Source organism: Urocampus carinirostris, chromosome 7 (genome assembly GCF_059441175.1).
Source record: "Urocampus carinirostris isolate Australia breed hairy pipefish chromosome 7, RoL_Ucar_1.0, whole genome shotgun sequence".
NCBI classification, from domain to species: Eukaryota; Metazoa; Chordata; class Actinopteri; order Syngnathiformes; family Syngnathidae; genus Urocampus; species Urocampus carinirostris.
This window is the reverse complement of record NC_142355.1, coordinates 34239177-34260138: the sequence shown is the minus strand read 5'-3', so window position 1 is coordinate 34260138 and position 20962 is coordinate 34239177. Positions and strand designations below refer to the sequence as shown.

The 20962-nt window shown below is 37.8% G+C and overlaps 2 protein-coding genes across 2 annotated transcripts; both read left to right on the top strand.

The window, feature by feature from the left end:
- The first annotated feature begins 417 nt into the window (after positions 1–417).
- LOC148363121 (dispanin subfamily A member 2b-like) lies at positions 418–2653 on the top strand. The gene is made up of 2 exons (XM_088340665.1): positions 418–626; positions 2357–2653. Exons 1-2 carry the CDS (start codon positions 432–434, stop codon positions 2552–2554), a joined length of 393 nt encoding a protein of 130 aa, XP_088196791.1. The 5' UTR covers positions 418–431; the 3' UTR covers positions 2555–2653.
- A 10-nt stretch (positions 2654–2663) lies between these two features.
- ifitm5 (interferon induced transmembrane protein 5) lies at positions 2664–13891 on the top strand. The gene is made up of 2 exons (XM_088340664.1): positions 2664–5599; positions 12330–13891. The coding sequence occupies exons 1-2, from the start codon at positions 5252–5254 to the stop codon at positions 12549–12551; spliced, it is 570 nt and encodes a 189-aa protein (XP_088196790.1). The 5' UTR covers positions 2664–5251; the 3' UTR covers positions 12552–13891.
- The last annotated feature ends 7071 nt before the right edge of the window (positions 13892–20962 follow it).

Below are 20962 nucleotides of genomic sequence, written 5' to 3'. Positions count from 1 at the left end.
AAAAATAACTATAGTAGTTTTTTATTCAAAAAGTCTTCCTTGGCTCAAAAAACAAAAAAAAACGACTCACCAAAAACATCATTGGCCCCGCCTATTTCATTTCCTATTGGCCAATGTTGACAAAGGGTGGAGCTATAAATGCATTGCCGCCCTGGCAACTGCCCCCTTTGTCAACAAATATTTCATTATTTGATCAAAATGTTCAATGTTTTGCAAATATAGTTAAAAAGGACACACGTTTAATAAATATACATTTTATTAAAACTTGAGTCTTCCTTAGCTCCAAAAAACAAAAAACACAACTCACCCAAAGCGTCGTTGGGCATCTCCTATTGGCCCGTGTCATCAAATTAGGGGCGGAGCAATAAAAGCATTCGCCACCCCCGGCAACCGCCCTTTCGTCAACAAATCAGTAGAATTAGCGTCCTGAGATGTACGCAAATCGGATGTACCCTCCCGTCAACCAAGCGTCCTTTCCCACAATGGCGCAAAATAACTCCAACATGTCAACAATCAACATTCCCGAAGATCCGCCTCGAGATTACATCGTCAACTCCATGATGTCCTTCATCTACTTGGGGAATCCCTTCTGCTTGGGGCTGGCCGCCCTCATATACTCAGTCAAGGTGAGATTGATAATTATCGGACAATGACCATACCCTCCAATTTTTTCATTAACACAATTAGAGTCGTTGATATTATTGTATGTAATGTACATAATGTGCTCCATGATGGTCATAAACCTTTTATTCCATCAAGGTGAGTTTGAGGACGTGTATCGAACAATACGATACCATCAAATTTCCATTACGACAATGGTAGAAGTGGTTAATATTATCGTGCGTAATGTGTTATACAATAAACATAATGTTCTCCGTGATGGCCATAAACCTTTTCTTGTGTAATCCTTCAAAGTAAGCTTGACGACGGTTATCGAACAATAACAATACTTTTCAAGTTTTCCATTAACACAATTAGTAAAGCCATTGATATTATGAAATCTAATGTGTTATATAAAGCACATAATTTGCTCCATGCTGGTCATAAACCATTTGTCTTGTATTCCATCAAGGTGAGTTTGACGACGTGTATCAAACAATACGATACCATTACATTTCCATTAAGACAATGGGAGAAGTGGTTAATATTATTGTGCGTAGTTTGTCATACAATAAACATAATGTTCTCCATGATGGTCATAAACCTTTTCTCATATAATCCGTCAAGGTGAGATTGACGACGGTTATGGGACAATAACGATACTCTACAAGTTTGCCATTAACACTAGTAAGGCCATTGATATTATACTACGTAATGTCTTATGTAATGTACATAATGTGCTCCATGATGGTCATAAACCTTTTTGTCGTCTATTCCGTCAAGGTGCGATCAACGACGATAATAGAACAATAGCAATAGTCTCCAAGATTACCATTAAGACAATTCTGAAGTTGATAATATGATTGTGTCTAATTTGTTGTTTAAAAGTACATAATGTGCTCCATGATGGTCATAAACCTTTTGTCGTCTATACCGTCAATGTGAGTTTGAAGACTTATCGAGCAATACAATTTCATCGAAATTTTCCATTAAAACAATGTGAGAAGTGGTTTTATTAGTGTGCGTAATGTGTTATACATAATGTGGTCCACGATGGTCATGAATCTTTTGTAGTCTCGTCCGTCAAGGTGAGCTCAACAGCCGTATCGGACAATAACGATACTCCAAGTTTACATTAACACTAGTAAGGCCATTGATATTATAGTCATAATGTCTTGTATACAGTAATGTACATCATGTGTCATAAACCTTTTGTCGTCTATTTTGGCAACGTGAGATCAATGACGATAATTGGACAATTAACAATAGCCTCCCCAAGTTTTCCATTAAGACAATTTGAGAAGTTAATATTATTGTACTATATCTAATGTGTTATAAAGTTAGTGTACATAATGTGCTCCATGATGGTCATAAACCTTTTGTCGTCTACTCTGTAAAGGTGAGATCGGCAACGTTTATCTAATAATAACAACGCCATCAAAATTTTCCGTGAGACGTTATTTATGTCATCGTAAGTAACTGTTTTTTTTAATGTGCTCTATGGTGGAATCGACGTTTCTCAATGGACCATAACGGTTCTGTCAAAATTTTCCATTAAGACAATGTGAGAAGTCATTAACATTATTGTACTTGTCTGTATGTTCCGTTATAAGTACATAGATGTATTTATTGGATTTTGTTTTTACTATTTTATATTAAATGTAATACATTTATTTTTTAATATTTTTATATTTTATTTTCCTACTGCCCTATTTATAACCGTTTTAATGTGAGCATGAATGTTTCTTTTCTTTAGGCCAGAGACCGAAGGTGGGCAGGGGACCTTGAGGGGGCCAGAAATCACGCCTCTAGGGCCAAAAATCTTAACATCGCCGTGGCCATCCTTTTCGTCATCGGCCTGGTCGTTTTCATCGCCACCTATACAGCCGTGGTCAAAAGGTTTGTGCAAAGCGAAAATGATAAATTACCCCAATCCTTTGCGCACAACCCCTAGGTCATCCAAGTCTAGCCGCCTGGCGGCTTTTAAAGCCCCTAGACATAGTTTATGACCCCTCCTCCACCCCTTCATTAAACGCCCGTAGTAACACAATTTGGCCACCCCTCTTTCGATCTCGGTATCTTTTCCTTTTTGAGATTGCTCGCATGGATCTATTTATTAATAATGTCTCAAATAGGCCCAACAAAATATTGCCATGTTTTAAGATTCATGATCCTCCCCCCTCATTTCCAACAGAATATTTTTTTTTAATTCTGACATTACTCGCATAGATGTATTAATTTCTAATGTCCAATATAGGCCCCATCCTTTTATCACACCCATGTAGAAACAATTTTAACAAGATTTGGCCCTATTAAAGATTTATGACCACATTTTGGCACTATTTTGTAACAGTTATCACATCATTAGTCGAATGAAAATGGCAAATCAGAATAGACATTTGCCTTTTCATTTTCATGGTTAAAAATGCTTTTCCAATCTTACTCAATTTCATCAACATTTTGGTCACATTTTAATATTGATGACCATATTTTTTGCAGAATATTGAAGCAGTGGCACATTAATAGTCCTATATAATCTTCTAAATGATTTCAACAAAATCTGACCATATTTTAAGATTCATGACCACTTTTTGGCAAAATATCAAAATAATCTCAACATGATTTGAATAAAAATGTTGTTTATTCACACTTTTCCTTCTCATTTTCAAAGTTTAATTTAAAATTTACCATACTTCCAACAACATTTTACCATATTTAAGATTTATGACCACATTTGGGCAAAATATTGCAGTAGTTTAACCTCATGATTATTGAAAAAAAACAAAAACAATTTCCACTCTATAAAAACATTTCCACAAAATGTCTCGAATACCTTAGAATATTTATGACCACATTAGCCCCCCACCTGTATGTTAAACAAGTAAAACCGCAAAAAATAATTTCATGCTCATTCCTTACCATTAGAAGCAGTGTTGGAAAGTTTGTGACATTTTCATTGACTCACCATAGAAACCTATCCTCCGATTTTCTTGTTTTATTATCGTTCCTCCCCCTTTTACCATCCATGCACGCTAAACACATAAAAAAATGAAAGATGCCGTTTTTGAGCCTTGTTCATTGCTTACTATTTACAATGTTTTCATGACTGATAATTGGGACCAAAAAAGGTTTTGATTTTTTGATCATTTTTCTTAATCATTCCTCACCTCTGTCACTACCTGCATCTTAAATGCATAAAAAACATGAAAGTTATGGTTTAATAGATTTGCTTATTCCTTACCCTTAGCCTTCTTTCATTGACTGACCCTACATTCAAAACATTTATCTGATTTTCCAATAATTTTTCTTATTCATTCCTCCCCTTTGCCCGCATCTACATGTTAAATGCAAAGAAACCATGAAAGTTTATATTTTATAGTCTAGCTCATTCCACACCATTTGAAGCAGCTTTAGAAACTTTGTGATTGACCATCAAGCCCAAGAAATTCAATTTTTTTATTAATGGTTCCTCACCTTTGCCTCCTACTTTCATGTTAAATACATAAAAACATGAAATGACTTTAATAGCCTTGCTCATTCCTTACCCTTAGCGTCCTTTCATAGACTGACCCAGGTTTCAAAATATTTATCAGATTTTCCAAAACTTGTTCTTAATCTTTCCTCCCCCCACCTTTACCTTAAAGATGTATAAATCAAAACTGTTCTAGTTATATAGCCTTGGTCATTCCTTACCTTTTGAATCAGTGTTAAAAACTTTGCGATTGACCATCATGCCAAAACATTTTTCCATCTTTTGTTCAGTTTTCTTAATCGTTCCTCACCTTTGTCCCACCTGCATGTTGAAGGCATACAAACCATGAAAGTTCCGGTTTAATAGCCTTGCTTATTCCTTACCCTTCGCTTCCTTTAATGCTGACCCTAGTTTCAAAACATGTATCCGATTTCCGATAGTTTTACTTAATCTTTCCTTCCTTTTCCCCCATACCTTTACTTTAAACATGTAAAATCCCAAAAAGTTCTAGTTCTATAGCCTTGCCCTTTGAAGCAGATAAAACCTTTGTGACTGACCATAGAGCCAAAACATTCTCAGACTTTCTGATCGTCTTTCTTAATCGTTCCTCCCCTTAACCCCACCTGCATGTAAGCTGTATTAAAAACCTGAAAGTTTCAGTTTAATAGCATTGCTCATTCCTTAACTGTTGCTTCCTTTCATCGGCTGACGCTAGTTTCAAAACATGTATCCGATCTCTCTATAGTTTTACTTAATCTTTCCTCCCTTTCCCCCTCCCTTTACTTTAAACATGTAAAATAAAAACCCAAAAAGTTATAGTTTTATAGCCTTACCCATTGACGCCGTGTTAAAAACTGACCACAGAGCAAAAACCTTCTCCGATTTTCAGATCGCCTTTCTTAATCGTTCCTCCCCTTAACCCCCACCTGCATGTTAAACATGTTAAAAACAGGAAAATCACAGTTTCACAGCCTTGCCCATTGCTCAGCACTGGTTAAAATGTTTTCTAAACAATTTCCCATTTTCTCATTGTTTTTTTCTTTAGTTATTCCTCGTATTTGCCCTCCACCACACCCCCTGCACTTTAAGCAGGTAAAAAGCATGAAATATCCATCTTCTCCCTGACCGTTTTATTTTAAGCTCCTTGAGCCTACCCACATAATAACAGAGCTCCCTCAAATGAAAGAACTGTTCCCAAACGTCGCCTCCCTTTTCCCCGGCCCCCTTATAAACCCTCGGCTCCGGGGTGGCCCCCCAATCCTCAGAAGCTCCTGGCTGGTCTTTAAGGCCCAAAACGCAATAAAGATGGACAACCACTCGTACAGTTACTCGTACGGGTACCCCCCTTCGTCCGACTGCACCCCGCTCACCAACTGCAAGTCGGCCCGCAAGCCCAACGGCTTCACCGCCGTCGAGGTGGGAGCCGAAAAGGACCCCCCGAGGGACTACATCTTCTGGTCCCTCTGCAACACCTTGTACGTCAACTTCTGCTGCCTGGGATTCATGGCGCTGCTCTATTCCATCAAGGTGAGATCATATATCGAATGAACAAGGAAGTTCAAGGAAGTTGATTATTTTATTGTCCATTATTGTTTTTATTATTACTATTATTTTGCTTCTATTGTCTTTTATCATTTGATTTTTAATTTGCTTCTGCTAAACTTCATAGAATCCACTTATCTTTTTCATTGCATTATTATTAATACTCAGTTTTTCTTAGCACTAATGTTGTAATTATAATTTTTTGGGAGTCTATTCTCCCAGATGGTCTGTTATCCCTTTTCTCTTCCAATTCTATATTACATTTCATATTTTACCCTGGAGTGCCACGTCTAATCTTATCACATACAATGTTTCATTATCAATTCATTCAATACTAATTGTAATTCCACTGTTAAGGACTGTTACATTTTGGCCTCTGGGGGCAGCATGGTGCCATACTAGCATGATATGCTTAAATTGAAAACAGAAGAAAGCTACTATTGAAATCCAATGAGTTGGTGCGATTTGTCCCCAATTCTGGATAATTTATTCCTTTTGATTTAGAGCATCTTGAATTTGTATCTTATCGACATATAGAACTTAAAAAATCTCAGTGATTACAAAATAAAAGTCTAAATAAAATACAATATACAGTACCTATAGGGAAAAAGACAAGGACGGACTGTTTTGGCGCCATACTAGCATGAGGTACATGATTAAAATGAAAAAAATAGAAGACACTATTCTAAGAAATCACCAATACCACACAAAAAAACTCGATATACTTCATGAAAACTAGAAATAAAATACAAAAAACCTATAGGAGAAAACAACTAACGGTTGTTGCACATTTTGGCCTCTAGGGGCAGTGTGGTGCCAAGCTAGCATGCTTAAGCTGAAAACAAGTTACAATTCTAATATCATAATAAATTGGTGCGTCTTTTTTCACAAATCTACCTGGAAGACAGAAAACAAAATTTTAAAAAGTTGAAATCAAATACAGTATACTTGCAGGAGAAAAACAACTGCAGGCTGTTATTGTGCGTTTTGACCTCTAGGGGTGGTGTGTTTCCAAACTAGCATGATATACACACTTTAAATAAAATAGGAAGCTACTGTTGAAATCTAAAAAAATGGTGTTTTTCTTTTCACCAATTCGACTTTAAAAGAACTAAATTACAAAACTTGAAAATAGAATAACATATACTTACAGGAGAAAAAAAACACTACAGAAGGTTCACGTTTGTGTTTTTTCTCTTCTTCTTTTGAAAAACAAATATTTAAAGCAGATGCTCATTTCCTGTTAGCATGTTAGCTACTCTATAAACTAACATTCGCTCTTAACTAGATCAGGGGTATCTGACCATTTTTTTGAAGATAGCAACTTGAGAAATAGCTAAAATTGTCGCTTGAAAGTCAGCTAGAAAGGTAAACGGGTAAAAATAGAACTAAAGGGAAGCTAAATGGCTAGTTAAAAGCGTGAAAAGCCAATTAACTGGCCAGATAACAAGTTAATGATAGCTAGCTTGAAAGGAGGCCAAAATTTAGCTTGATAATTAGCAAAACATTTAAAGTTTTAGCTAGATAACATACGAGAACGTGTGAAAAGCTAGCTATATAGCAGGGAAAATGGCTAAAAAGGTGGAAAAGATAGCTATCTCAAAAGCTTAAAAGGTAGCCAGATAGCTAGCTTAAAAACAGCATTTTCTTCACTTATTTGCTTTAAAAAACAAACAAAAATTGGAATTAAGTTTGTTGTTTTTCCTGTAAAATAAATCTATTAACGTATGAATAAATATATCTGTTTAACACATGAGTAGATTCTCATTCGGTCCTCTGAATTAATTGCTTAAAAATATTTAGAAATACTTGAAAATATTTCTGTCTATGAAGCCCGATTTGCTGAAATTAATTTTAATTGCTAAAACAACTATTCTGTTATTACTATGTTATTACCAGGTAATTATAAAAAGTGAAGTTAAATGAACTCAATCAATTAAAAAAAATCATTTAACTAGAAAATCACTGACTCATTATTGCTGAGCTTTTTTCAAAACAGGTCGGCAGGCACCTCAACTGTCCTTCGGGGGCACCCTGGTGCCCACGGGCATCTTGTTGGAGACCTCTGAACTAGATGTTATAAGCATAAGGAAAGGGTGCCAGAACAAATCATTCATTTTTTCTGTTTACTTATTTTTAATGTAAAAAAAATAAAATAAGGACCCCCTACCCTTCTTCGGCTGATATCCAAATATCCAGTTCACTGGTCATCAGGATTTAAAAAAAGCGACAACAATTGAACGGCTAACGCTGGTCCAACTTTAAACATTTCCTGTCTTTTAAGTTTCCCAGTTTGCGGTCTGATGAGCGTCTTCATGTCAGCTTGCTGGCAAATAACATAAACCTGCTCCAAGAAGGCGAACCAAGACACAAAAAACGTTTTCACAAACCGGCATGAGTCGCTAATTAAAGGGGCAGCGCGGTGGTTAAAAAGGGCGTAATTGCCATCTTGGCGGTGGGCGAGCGCTCAACATGAAATTAGAGAGGGAAGAAAAGAAAAAGGAGAAAAAGTCCTTTTGGGTTGCTCCAAAATAAAACTGGACGCAGGAAAAAAAATTGAGAGGGCAGCTGACTGGTTTTAATGAATTTTAAAAAAATATTTATTTTCATTTAATTCGTCCCGGGTTAAGCTCATATCTTTGCTAATACAGTATTAGCTTTGATTGTATCACTTTAGCAGGTAATGGGAAATAATTTAGAAGCTAATACCAGTTTCAGTTACATTGACTATTAATGCTAATGATAGCATGACGGACACACTTGCTAGCTTCTAAACGCCACAAAGGCTGAGTTGGTGGAGAGGTTGGAAAAGAAAACGAACAAGAGGAAACTGGACACATACAATTGGAAAAGGGAGTAGGGTGGTAACCATGTTTTTTGAGATACAGTGAAGAAAAGTATTTGAACACCCTGCTATTTTTCTATTTCTCCCACTTAGAAATCATGGAGGGGTCTGAAACCTCGTAGGTGCATGTCCACTGTGAGATAGATCAACTAAAAATAAAAATCCAGAATTCACAATGCATGATTTTTTTAACAATTTGTTTGTGTGATACAGCTGCGAAAAGATATTTGAACACCTGTGTAGCATCTAGAATTCTGACCATGAAAGACCTGTTAGTCCACCCGTTAGAAGTCCACCTGCACTCCATGTATCATCCTGAATCAGATGTACCTGTTTGAGGTCATTAGCTGAATAAAGACCTGTCCACTCCATACAAACAGTAAGATTTTAACTTGTAACATGGCGAAGACCAAAGAGCTGTCCAAAGACACCCGAGACAAAATTGTACAAGGCTGGAAAGGACTACGGAGCAACGGCCAAGCAGTTTGGTGAAAAAAGGTCCACTGTTGGAGTAATCATTAGAAAATGGAAGAAGCTAAACACGGTCTCAATCTCAATCGGATTTTGTGAGATTTTTGGGAACAACCTCCTTCCCTCAGTCAGAGCATTGAAGATGGGTCGTGGCTGGGTCTTCCAACATGACAATGACCCGAAGCACACAGCCAGGAAAACAAAGGAGTGGCTTTGTAAGAAGCATATTAAGGTATCATGGCCTAGCCAGTCTCCAGACCTGAACCCAATTGAAAATCGTGGAGGGAGCTCAAACTCTGTTTCTCAGCGACAGTCCAGAAACCTAACTGATCTAGAGAAGATCTGTGTGGAGAAGTGGGCCAAGATCCCTCCTGCAGCGTGTGCAAACCTGGTGAAAGACTACAGGAATCGTTTGACCTCTGTATTAGCAAACAAAGGCTACGGTACCAAATATTAACATTCATTTTCTCAGGTGTTCAAATACTTATTTGCGGCTATATCACACAAATAAATTGTTGAAAAATCATGCATTGTGATTTCTGGATTTTTCTTTCTAGTTTATCTCTCTCACAGTGGACATGCACCTACGATGAACATTTCAGACCCCTCCATGATTTCTAAATGGGAGAAATAGCAGAATGTTCAAATACTTATTTTCTTTACTGTAATATATATTTGCGCGTGTGCGAGTGCGTGTGTGTGTGTGTGTATACAGTGGGACCTCGCTACTTCGCGCTTCGACGTTCGCGGATTCAGAGCTTCGCGGGCCTTAAAAAATAATAATAATAAAATAAAATAATTTAAAAAAAATAAAATAATTTTAAGCATTTTTGAAGGGGCGTCGCTACTCCGTGGTTCCACGTTCGCAGGTTTAAAAAAATAATAATAGGATAAAATTATTAAAAAAATAAAATATATATATATTTTTTTTTTTTTAATGGTGCGCCGCTACTTCGCGGATTTTCACTTATCGCGGGTGGTTTTGGTCCCCATTAACCCTGATAACCGAGGTCCGACTGTTTGTATGTATGTGTGTAAATGTGTATATGTATGTATGTAAATGTGTATATATATATATATATATATATATATAAATATATACACACATATGCATGTGTGTGTGTATATATATATATATATATATATATATATATATATATGTGTGTATGTGTGTATTATATAAATTTGACTTTAAGTAAACCAGAATTTAGCGCACATTTTTGCTACTCCAGCCACAAGAAGTGCCAGTTTCACAGACCTTAACCCCACAAATGCTAATAATAGCATTGTGGACACAGATGCTAATTTCTTTTTTTTCTTCACTTTACTTCATTGTGCGTGTTATTTCCCTTTATTTTTATTGTCATAATTTTATTGCATTTGTGCTTTATTTATTGATTTTCTAACAAACGGAGATTCTACTCCATTCTTTTCCGGCAATCCCTAACACATATCTTTGCTAATGCAGCCGCTAGCTGCATTAAAGAATAACATCCCTTTGGTGGTTTAGCTTCTCCAGCATCACAATAGCAATGATTACTAAATAATTTATCAGCTAATGCCGATTTCACATGCTTTAAGGACTAATACTAATAAAAGCCTTTGGGACACAGAGACTAGCTGCTAATGCTAATGTATATGCTTAATATGTTTTTTCTATGCCGTTATTTTATTGATTTTTATCGGTTTTTTTTCTAACTTTAACCATAACTTAAATTAAGATCTTCACTTATTCTTTTCCAGAAGTCCCTAGCCTGACTTTAGCACATATTTTAAAAAATGCACTTGTTAGCCGCATTAGCCAATAGTATCACCTTAGCAGTCAATGCTAAATAACAGCTAATGCATGCATATCTGACAACATTTTTACATTCAAGGCAGAAAATGTCATTGCACAGGCTATTTTTACTCAGGAAACATAATCCGGCTCCTGAATATTAAAAATAAGAAGTGTAAGTGGCAAACTTTTACCAAAACGTACATCTGAAACAAACATTTGAGCAGTTCATTCACTCAGAAAGACTTTGATTGCTTAAAAATAAAGCAACTATTGACTCAATGTTTGCTGTTGAGATTGTCGTGTTTGTTTTGCTGCTGCTGTTGGTGTCGGTGGATTTGTTCAGACCAAAAAAAATCGACTTTGGCCTGGACGGATATATTGACACTAACAAAGATGTTATATAACGAAATTGTGAATATGCTTGATTGCTGTTAAGATTGTCGAGAAGGGTTGTTCAAACCTCACATTGTTTGTTTGCTGCTATTAGTGTCAATAAATTTGTTCAAACCGGAAAAAAAACTAGTCTCAAGTCAAGGTTTTTTTTTTTTTGTGGTCTAAAAGCGGTTGATTTGGAAAAAAAAGGGGGGTAGGCAAAAATGCATTCTATCTCCAACATCTACCTGGAGAGGATCATGTCCGAAGCTCTGGAGCAAGGTACAGTCTGTATTGGGGGACATAACGTTCATAAGCTCCGTTTGGCTGATGATAGTGGAGAAGAACCGAAACGCAGAGAACTGGTCAATCGTCTGGACAAGGCATCAACCCAGTATGGGATGGAAATAAACACAGAAAAAACAAAAGTAATGACCAACAATCCCGAGGTATTGCCAAAAACATCACCATCGATCACCAAGAGCTTGAACCGGTCAGCAAATTCAACTATCTTTGAGCTGTCATATCAGAAGAGAGGTCTGAACCAGAAATTCTGGCCAAGATGGCTCAAACCGGAGCCCCACTTACGAGACTCAAACCCATCTGGAGGGACAAGAACATAGCAGTGAAGATCAGACTCATGTAAGCGCTGGTTACTTCCATCTTCTCTACACTTGTGAGACATGGACTCTCACGGCAAAACTGGAATAGAAAATCCAGGCCTTGGAGATGCGATGCTACGGGAAACTTCTTAGCCCATGTGACAAACGAAACAGGTGGCAAAACCTTTAGAGGGCACAATGGACCCTACGGAGAACTGTTGTCAATTGTGCACAGAAGGAAACTTCAGTGGTATGGTTCTGCCACAAGGTCATCAAGACTGACCAAGACAATTCTACAGGACATAGTCCAAGGGGGCAGAAGAAGAACAGGGACCACAACACTCTGGAATGGACTGGTGCCGACTTTGCCAGGACCAATTAACAGGCCAGGGACCGTCAACAGGGGAGAAGGCTGTCCAGAGTTGCCTCCTCATTGGTGCCTGACGACCAATGCGGTTAAGGGATCCGTGAACTCTGAGGGGTCTTTAAGGGTAGAACAGCGGTAGTTTAACGTCTAATACGGAAGTGTTTGTGAGTATGCTAATGCCGGTTTCACTGACCCTGACTTCTGATGCTAATAGTATGATTGTGGACTGTACAAAATCCCCATCCTTAGTGCTTTGTACCCCTTTTCTAACGGTTTAGGCCCGTGACCAAAAGACGCAAGGCAACCTTCAACTGGCCCAGGAGTGCTCGGAAAAAGCCAAGTGGTACAATATCCTGGCGGCTGGATGGAACCTTCTGATCCCGCTCTTGGCTGTAGTCCTGCTGGTCCTCCTGCTGGTCCACCTGGGATCTTCTGAGGGATCCTTCGACTTCCTGGGAGAAGACGGCCTCCAGAATTTCCTCAAACTCTTCAGCTGGTAGACAAAAAGGAGAACAACGAATCAATTTGCAACCGTCAGTTTTAATTTATCGGAGGAAGGTTCGGTTTTGAAGGTCTCGTTTGCTATTATGACTATGTTTGGTTTTTGTTCAATTGTTGGGCTAAAGAAGCTACCCTAAGCTAAAGTTGTTTGATATTTAGCTGGCCACCATCTTGGATTACAAGCAAAAACTCCAAATCGATTTGTCTTTTCATAATCTTGGTAATAATTTTAACCCAATATATTTAGTATCTCAATCTGAACACTAGAGGGCAATGTGGACAGACGGCAACAGAAAACAGACACAAGATCAGGGTTACTATTTGTGAGCTTTTATTGTTATTGTTATTTTCTTAGTAGTGGCAACTCATTAATCTAACATTTTTCTCAAGGTAAAACTGATGCATGTAATACCTAAACATTAACACAAGGGGGAACTATAAATAGGAGACACTAGAAAACAGACCTAAAACAATATACAAGTTACTATTATATGGTCTTTTATCGAATAATATTATTTTCTTATTCATGGCCATTATTTACTTTTTTTCTAGGAATAGCTAATGTATGTAGTATCTTAATCCGAACACTAGAGGCACTGTGGACAGGGGGCAATAGAAAATAGACACAGAAGAACATTAAGTTAGTATTATGCAAGCGTTTATTGAATAATTATTTTTCTTAAACGTGCCAGTTCTTTTATTTAAAATTCATGTTTTGAAGAACTGATATATTTAATATCCCAATCTGAACACCAGAGGGCACTGTGGACCTGGGGCAATAGAAAATAAACATTGAATAACATAGGGTTACTACTAAAGCGAGCTTTTATTGAATAATTATTTTTCTTACCCATGCCAGTTCTTTATTTTGAAATTCATGGTTTTAGGAAGAACTGATGTATTTACCGGTAGTATCTCAATCTGAACACCAAGGGGCACTGTGGACGGGGGCAATAGAAAATAGACATAGAATAACATAAATTACTATGATGAGAGGTTTTTATTAAATCATTTTCTCTTTTGCCATTTTTTTTAATTTCAAAATGCATGTTTTTATGACATACTGATATATCTAGTATCTCAATCTGAACTCTAGAGGGCAGTGTGGACAAGAAGCAACAGAAAACAGGTTACTATTATTCACGACAAAAAGAAGAATCGGAATGGGAAAAGTTGGAATAATGTGATTTTCTGTTTTCTCCTCGAACTAAAATACAAAAGTGAAACATGAATTTGAAAGAAAGAATGAAAATTGAAATTTCTGTCCAATGTTTGAAATACTTTGTATACATTTTATTATCATTTTTGTTCTTTCGAAATAAATTCAGTGTTGGAAATAGCATGATTTTTTTTTCGGTAGTACTTTTGTACTCGTTGATGTTTCCGGAGCGGACCCGATGTTCTTGCGGTTTTAGGTTGCGCACCCTTCTTTGACAGTGAACTTTCCACGCTCGGTTATAATTCAGGGGCGGGTCTTAGACTTTCAAGGGCAGTTGGCTCCAAATAGAAGATGGAGATTATAAGTAGGAGTTAGCTTCTTACAGGAAAACTAGGCTATGTTTATCTCCAGGACGGACGTGGGAGGTTGCTTTATTTCTCCTCTCTCTCTCTCCCTCCCTGTTTTTAGTTTTTCTGTAAGACTTTCTTTTTTTTCATGAGTAAACAATATTCTTTTTTTTCTACGATACCGTTATCCACATTATCCACAGGTGTCGGTTGGAGCTCCCCAAGGTTTTTGATTCGTCCCGCGAGACGATACCCAGAGAAGCACAAGAGAAAAATCAACTGCAGTTGGAAATCTTTTCGCTTGATGTTGACAAAGCCAGGCAACACTCGCAAAGCAACTGGAGCTAGATTACTTTCTCTTTTTCACACTCTCTTTCAGTTTTTCTCTCTCTCTTTCTGACTCTTTCTCAGATTCATCTTTCTTTTCCTCGTTCTGTATTTCTCTTTCTCTGTCTTAATTTATTTTCCTCTGTCTTTCACTTTCTTTCTTGTCTTTCTTTATCTTTCACTCTTTTCTTTCTTTTGCTATTGTTCCATCCTCCTTTTCTCTCCTTCTCTTTCTTACTCTTTCTCACTCCCTCATTTCTCCTCTTCTTTCTCTCTCTTTCATTCTGTCTTTTTCTCTCTCTCTTTTGCACTTTAATTATTTTCTTCTAAATCTCCCTCTTTTACTCTCCATTTTGTTCTGTCTCACTCTCTCACTCTCTCTCCAGCTCTCTCAATTCTCTGTTTCTCTGTCCCTCCCTTCTTCGTTCTATCTTTTCTCTCTCTTGCACTCACTTTATTCTCTTCTCTTTCTCTCATTCTCTGCCGTTTGTCCTCTCTCTGTTCTCTCTTTCTCTGTTCTCTCTTTCTCTGTTTTCTCTCTCATGCCCACTTGTTCTCTCTTTCACATTTACTTTGTCTCTTTCCCTCTCTCTCTCTCTCTTTTATCTCTCTGATGTCCACTTGTTCTCTCTGTCATATTTTCTCTCTTTCAAGTCAAGTCATGTTTATTTGTATAGCCCTTAATCACAAAGAGTCTCAAAGGGCTCTCTCGTTCTCTATTGTTTTCCCTCACTTCTTAATCTCCTTGTCTGGCCCCGGTGAGTTTTTTTCTACCATGTGGCCCCAAGCCAAAACAAGTTTGACACGTCTGCTGTGATCCCTCGCTACTTAGCACTTGGTTCTTCTTGGCCTCAGTGCATCGAGGGTAGAAAAAATAGTTTGTAACCCATTATCCCTCAGTCGATATTGCTGTTGGCATGAACCAGCAGAGTGCATCTTTGTCAGTCCTTGCTGCTCTTTTTTGCATTCCATTCACCAAAAAGTGAAATGCAACCGTGATCCATTATCCCTGATTACATATTGCCGTGAGCGAGGACCGACAAAGTGCATTTTTGTTGAGCCTAAGGGCTCTTTTGTGACGTTCTATCCAATAAAGAGTGAACTGCACTTGTGTACCCGTGATCCTTTATCCCCAATCCCACATTGCTGTGAGCTGGGACTGACAGAGGTCACTTTTATCAATTGGCTTGCTTTTCTTGCTTGCTTAAAAAATAGAATTCACGGTCTTGGCTGCGATCCATTATCTCCGGTCGACTATTGTCGAGAGTGGAGCCTAGGAGAGCGTGTTTTAGTTTTCAGTTCGGGTCGCCTAAGCGGGCCATTGTGGCTCGCCTGAAATAAACTGCACAGTTTAAGCCCCGATCCATCGACTATTGCTGAGAACGGGGGCCGAGAAAGCAAATTTAAGTTGTCTGCCGGCTATTTTTTTGCTGTTCTTTACACCTAAAATGAACGGATCCATTATCTCCAGTGACTATTGCTGAGGGCACGGCCAAAATGAGCACGTTCCTGTCATGCATAGGGGCTTTATTTCCTCTTCAGTCCGCTTAAAATGAACAGCACCTGTGTGGCTGCAATCCAATATCCCTGGTCAACTATTTCTGCAATCGGGGCTGAATGAACGTGTTTTAAAAATGAGATGGGGGGGTGGCTGCATTGTGGATTTTGAAATGTTACGGGCATTCTGGACCCCATTAACTGAAAAGAACGAGGGATTACAGTGTATGTACATTTTTTCTGTAAAAACTCACTACTTGGACATTAGGTAGTTTTAGCAACATGCTGTTTTCTGTCTGCCTGAAACAATTGAAAATTCATCCGTTTTTCATCAACATTTTTAACTAGTATCTGGAACTCTCAAAATGTCCTCTGAATTTATTTTCCCTGTGTTATTCCAGATAGAAACCTACTTTTTCCAGTGAGTTTCACTTAATCCATGCTAATTCTATCACTATTGTGACTATAACTGAGACATTGACAGTGAAGGCTACATGGTTTGCCCTCCAAGCCTCATATTAGCCGCCTGCCTGGAGCTTCCCTCTTTATTTATAGGAGCAAATGACAACTTGGGCCTCCAATTTTCTACATTTCCCTGGTGCGGCTGCACAAAAATCCTTGCAGATGTCCAACGTTATTACAGGCTTGCCGCTGGCAGAGAGAAACCTGTTCCCAGTCGACTTCTGGGTGTGGTCTGCTAACATCTGGGGCGAGAAGTACTCTGCTGTTTTCCATTTTTAGTATTTAAGAAAAAAAGGAATCGTTTTAAGGGAGTGCAAGACTGTGTAGACAGTCCACCCCAAAAAATAATAATCAAATAATGATTGTAAAAACACCTTTGCTTGTATGTATCTCTCATTCTTCCATGTAGCTGATGGTCGACTTGTATTTTTTCCTCTTATCGGCCTTCAAAATAAAAAATGGGAATGGATGCTGGATAGAGAGATGAAAAAAAATAGAGATGGATAGAGAGAGTTTGTTGGAGAGAAAAACGGACTGAGATAGACGCTGAGATAAATGGACGATAAATGGAGTTAAAAAAACAGGATAGAAATATATATTATAGGGAGACCGAGAGATTGATAGATGTAGCAAAAAAGAGTGATAGAGAAATAGAGATAGTTTGATAAAGGCAGTGATGGAGTGATAAAAAGAGAAGAATAGATAGCTGGGGAGAGAAAGAGAGAGAGACTTGAAAAGGGAGAGACTGAAAAAGAGCGATTGATACAGATAAAATTAGACATACGGAAGGAGAAAGGGAGTAAGATGGAGAGAAAAAAGAGAAAGATGAAGAGAGACAGAGAGACACACAGATGGAGAGATAATAATAATAATAATAATAATTTCCTTGTATTGTCATTCTGTGTAACAATGTACACAGAACGAAATGTCCATTGCACCTGACCCGTTGTAGCGAGCCGATGCAGCCGCAGTCAACAGAGGGCGCCGCCGACCACTTTTTAAGTCTTAGGAATGACTCGGCCGGGGCGCGAACCACCGACCTCGCAGTCTCAAAGCGGGCGCCTTACCATCTAGGCTACTGAGCTGGTAGGCTGAGTGAGATGAAGATAGAGAGATGGAAAGAGAAAGAGATGGAGAAAGATAGAGATTTGGAAAAAGAAAGAAATGGAGAAAAAATAAATGGAGTAAAAAAGAGGGAGAGAGAGAGAGAGAAAATAGAGAAAAACAAATGGAGTAGAAAAGAGAGGGAGGGAGGGAGGGAGGGAGGGGGAGAGAGAGAGAAAATAAATAGAGAAAAAATAAATGGAGTGAAAAAGTGGGTGAGGAAGACAGAGAGAGAGAGAGAAAGTGTGAGAGAGAGACAGAGACAGAAAGAGTGCGTGAGAGAGAAATAGAAGGCAAAATGGAGGGAGAGAAGGAGGTAGATGGCAAGAGATAGATAGAAAGAGAAATAGATAGAGTGGTGCAGAGAGAGAGAGAGAGAGAGAGAGAGAGAGAGAGAGAGAGAGAGAGAGAGAGAGAGAGAGAGAGAGAGAGAGAGAGAGAGAGAGAGAGAGAGAGAGAGAGAGAGAGAGAGAGAGACAAAGAGAGATAAATGATGGAGAATTAGATCAAACCAGAGAGGAAAATAGAAATAAAGAGGTGGGGAAAGAGAGAGAGAGAGCTAGAGAGTTGGAGAGAAACCAAAATATATAAATTAATGAAGAGAAAGAAAGAGAAAGATAAAGAGCGAGAGAGGGAAAGATCCGAAGAAAAATAAGATGGATATGAACGGAGAGAGATAGAGAGAATGGGATAGAGAGTTAGAGAGAGGGGAGAGCAAGAGAGAGAAAGAAAGAAATAGAGAAAAAAAATAAATGGAGTAAAAAAGTGGGAGCGAAATCAGAGCGAGAGAGCGAGAGGCAGAGACTGAGAGAGATACAGAGAGTGTGAGAGAGAAATAGATCGCGGGATGGAGGGAGAACGAGATATAATGATAGAGGGATGGAGAAGGGGAGATAGATAGCAAGATATGGATAGAAAGAGAAATACATCGAGCGTTGCAGAGAGACAAAGAGAGGAAATATAGAGGTGGAGAGAGAGAGTTAACGACTGCCGCGCGTCTCCTGCTGGTGACCCGAAGCACTGCAGCTGTCTACCTCCCTCATTATACGTTAATCATTTTGTTATAAGGTGAAACATGATCATAGTTGAAACGATTTCCCACATTTTCAGGTGAGTTTTGCATGTTTTTAAATCTCATACATGGCAAAAACGTATTGACATGAAATAAATGGGTAGGCTGGGAAAAGATGAAAAGGTTGTAGTATACAATATGTCCATTAGTAGGAGTCAAAAACGACATTTTCAAACTTGTTCCTCAATGCAATAAAAAGAGGACTCGGATTACATCAATATAAAATTGTATTTTCATTCTATATTTAGTCAATAATGGCCACTAGAGGGCCCCAGAGAGTAGCATTGGATACTTAAATAAAGCTCGTATTGGCACTGATACCGTACAAAGTATCAATACACACAAATCCCCGTTTTATATAAAATTACTGATTATAGAAATAAACAATAAAAAGTAACTTTGTTATGGTTTTGGTACTTTTCGATGTAAAAAACAAATGTACTTATGAAAAAGTGTAAACATTTCAAAAGAAAGAGCAACCATTTTAATGAAAATAAATCCTAGAAGATTCATATTTGAAAATTAAAAATTAAAGTGAAGTAAGAATATATTTTGTAATAGAATTTGAAAAACTAAATAAAAATAAGAATTAAAAAAAAAATAGTAAAATACAAATATGTATTAAATATTGTTTATTATTTTAATGAGAAATAACAAAATGGATAATGGAAAATGTAAAAAGAAATCTAAAGATATTATTTTTGAAAATACGATTCAATCAATACGTTTTCAATTAAAAGGAAAGGATTACAATTATGAATTAAAATTTAAAAATATAATGAAATCAATTGAAAAAATCAAAAAGAATATATAAAATTCAAGTTTAAAGGTACTATCTTTAATAACACAAACAAATTATATACATAACATAGAAAATAAAATAATACATACACATATACTAGTATATCTTTTCATCATTAACCGGTAGTCGTGGAAAGCATTCAAAATGTTTGTAATACACGCCATACCCACTAGTCAGTGCTATAAAATACATTTCCAAACATCGACTTAATTTCGGGCAGCACGGCGGCGCAGTTCTAAGGTCTTGGGAACCTCCTGTGTGAGTTCAAATCCATCTACCGGACTTACTGTGCGGAGTTTGTATGTTCTCCCCGAGCTTGCGTGGGTTTCCTCCGGGCACTCCGGTTTCCTCCCACATTCCAAAGACATGCATTTCAGGAGGATTGGCCGGTCCAAATTGTCCCTAGGTGTGAATGAGTGAGCGAGTTGTCTGTCCCTGTGTGCCCTGCGATTGGCTGGCAACCAGTTCAGGGTGTCCCCTGCCCATTGCCCAATGATTGCTGGGATGGGCTCCAGCACCCCCGCGACCCTACTGAGGATAAGCGGTGGAGCTAATGAGATGAGATGAGATGAGACTTAATTTCTCCAGTGTCAAAAAAAAACATGATAATTGAAAAAAAGAAAACATTTGTTCCAAAAAGCAACAAAAATAAAAGAGTATTTTGAGATTTCCTTTCTTCTTAACACATTCAGTACCATAATGTGTAAAGATGTCTTCAAAAGCATTGTCCAAGTGCCAAAACGTAAAAATGTGTTATTTCTGTTTTTGTCTTTTGTTCTATTTGAAAAAAAAAAAACTAATCCAACAGCTTTGGTGTTGCTGATAAGTAAGTATAAAGCCTCTGGGAATTATTTCAATATGATAAATCACCACTACCTGGCATGAATGGCTTTGACCAGACCTTTGTCCACACATCGAGGATCACCCACTCCACCGTGTTGCTTCCTCTATCCAGCGATTTAGAGAGTGTGGGGGGGTCCCCGAGTGACCAAAATGGTTTGTGCCCGTGTGTTAACGGACAAAAATTGTTTAGATATTGGAGGTATCACAAATGGAAAAAAACACCAAAGTGCAAGTTCTTCTAGAAATGCATCATTGCACAAAAAAAGGTTTTCTTGGAAACGAGTTATTTCAAGAAACAATGTCCTACTGTTGTTCACTAGACAATGTTAAAAGCTAAAAAAAAAATCATTTTTTTTCTAAAGAGAGATGAGATTTCAAGCTTGATACAGTATGTCACAAAAGTGAGTACACTCCTCACATTTCTGCAAATATTTGTTTATAATGTTTAGTAGAAAAACACTGTTGAGCTATTATAGTATTGTAAATTTATTTTAACACTCAAAAAACACAAAATATAACCGTTAATAACAAAACCCCTTTGCAACCAAAGTGAGTACACCCTAAAGTGAAAGTTCCTGAAGTGTATGGTTTGCGTACTTCCAGACTGACCGAACACCTCTTTGATCTCTGCAGCAATGCTGACAGCACTCCCGCCCCTATCTTCCTTAGATAACATTTGGGTTTGACGCTGTGCACGTTCACTTAGCTTTTTGGGACATCCAACACAAGCCCTGATTTTTCTAAAACATTGGAGGATCTTGACCACTGTACTGCAGCTCAACTTCAGGATGTTGGCA

Bases quoted from the DNA above. Each gene is read 5' to 3' on its own strand.
- ifitm5 (XM_088340664.1), top strand. From the start codon at position 5,252: ATGAAAGAACTGTTCCCAAACGTCGCCTCCCTTTTCCCCGGCCCCCTT. The intron at 5,600-12,329 runs GTGAGATCATAT...CTAACGGTTTAG, and splicing joins CGCTGCTCTATTCCATCAAG to GCCCGTGACCAAAAGACGCA.
- LOC148363121 (XM_088340665.1), top strand. From the start codon at position 432: ATGTACGCAAATCGGATGTACCCTCCCGTCAACCAAGCGTCCTTTCCC. The intron at 627-2,356 runs GTGAGATTGATA...TCTTTTCTTTAG, and splicing joins CCCTCATATACTCAGTCAAG to GCCAGAGACCGAAGGTGGGC.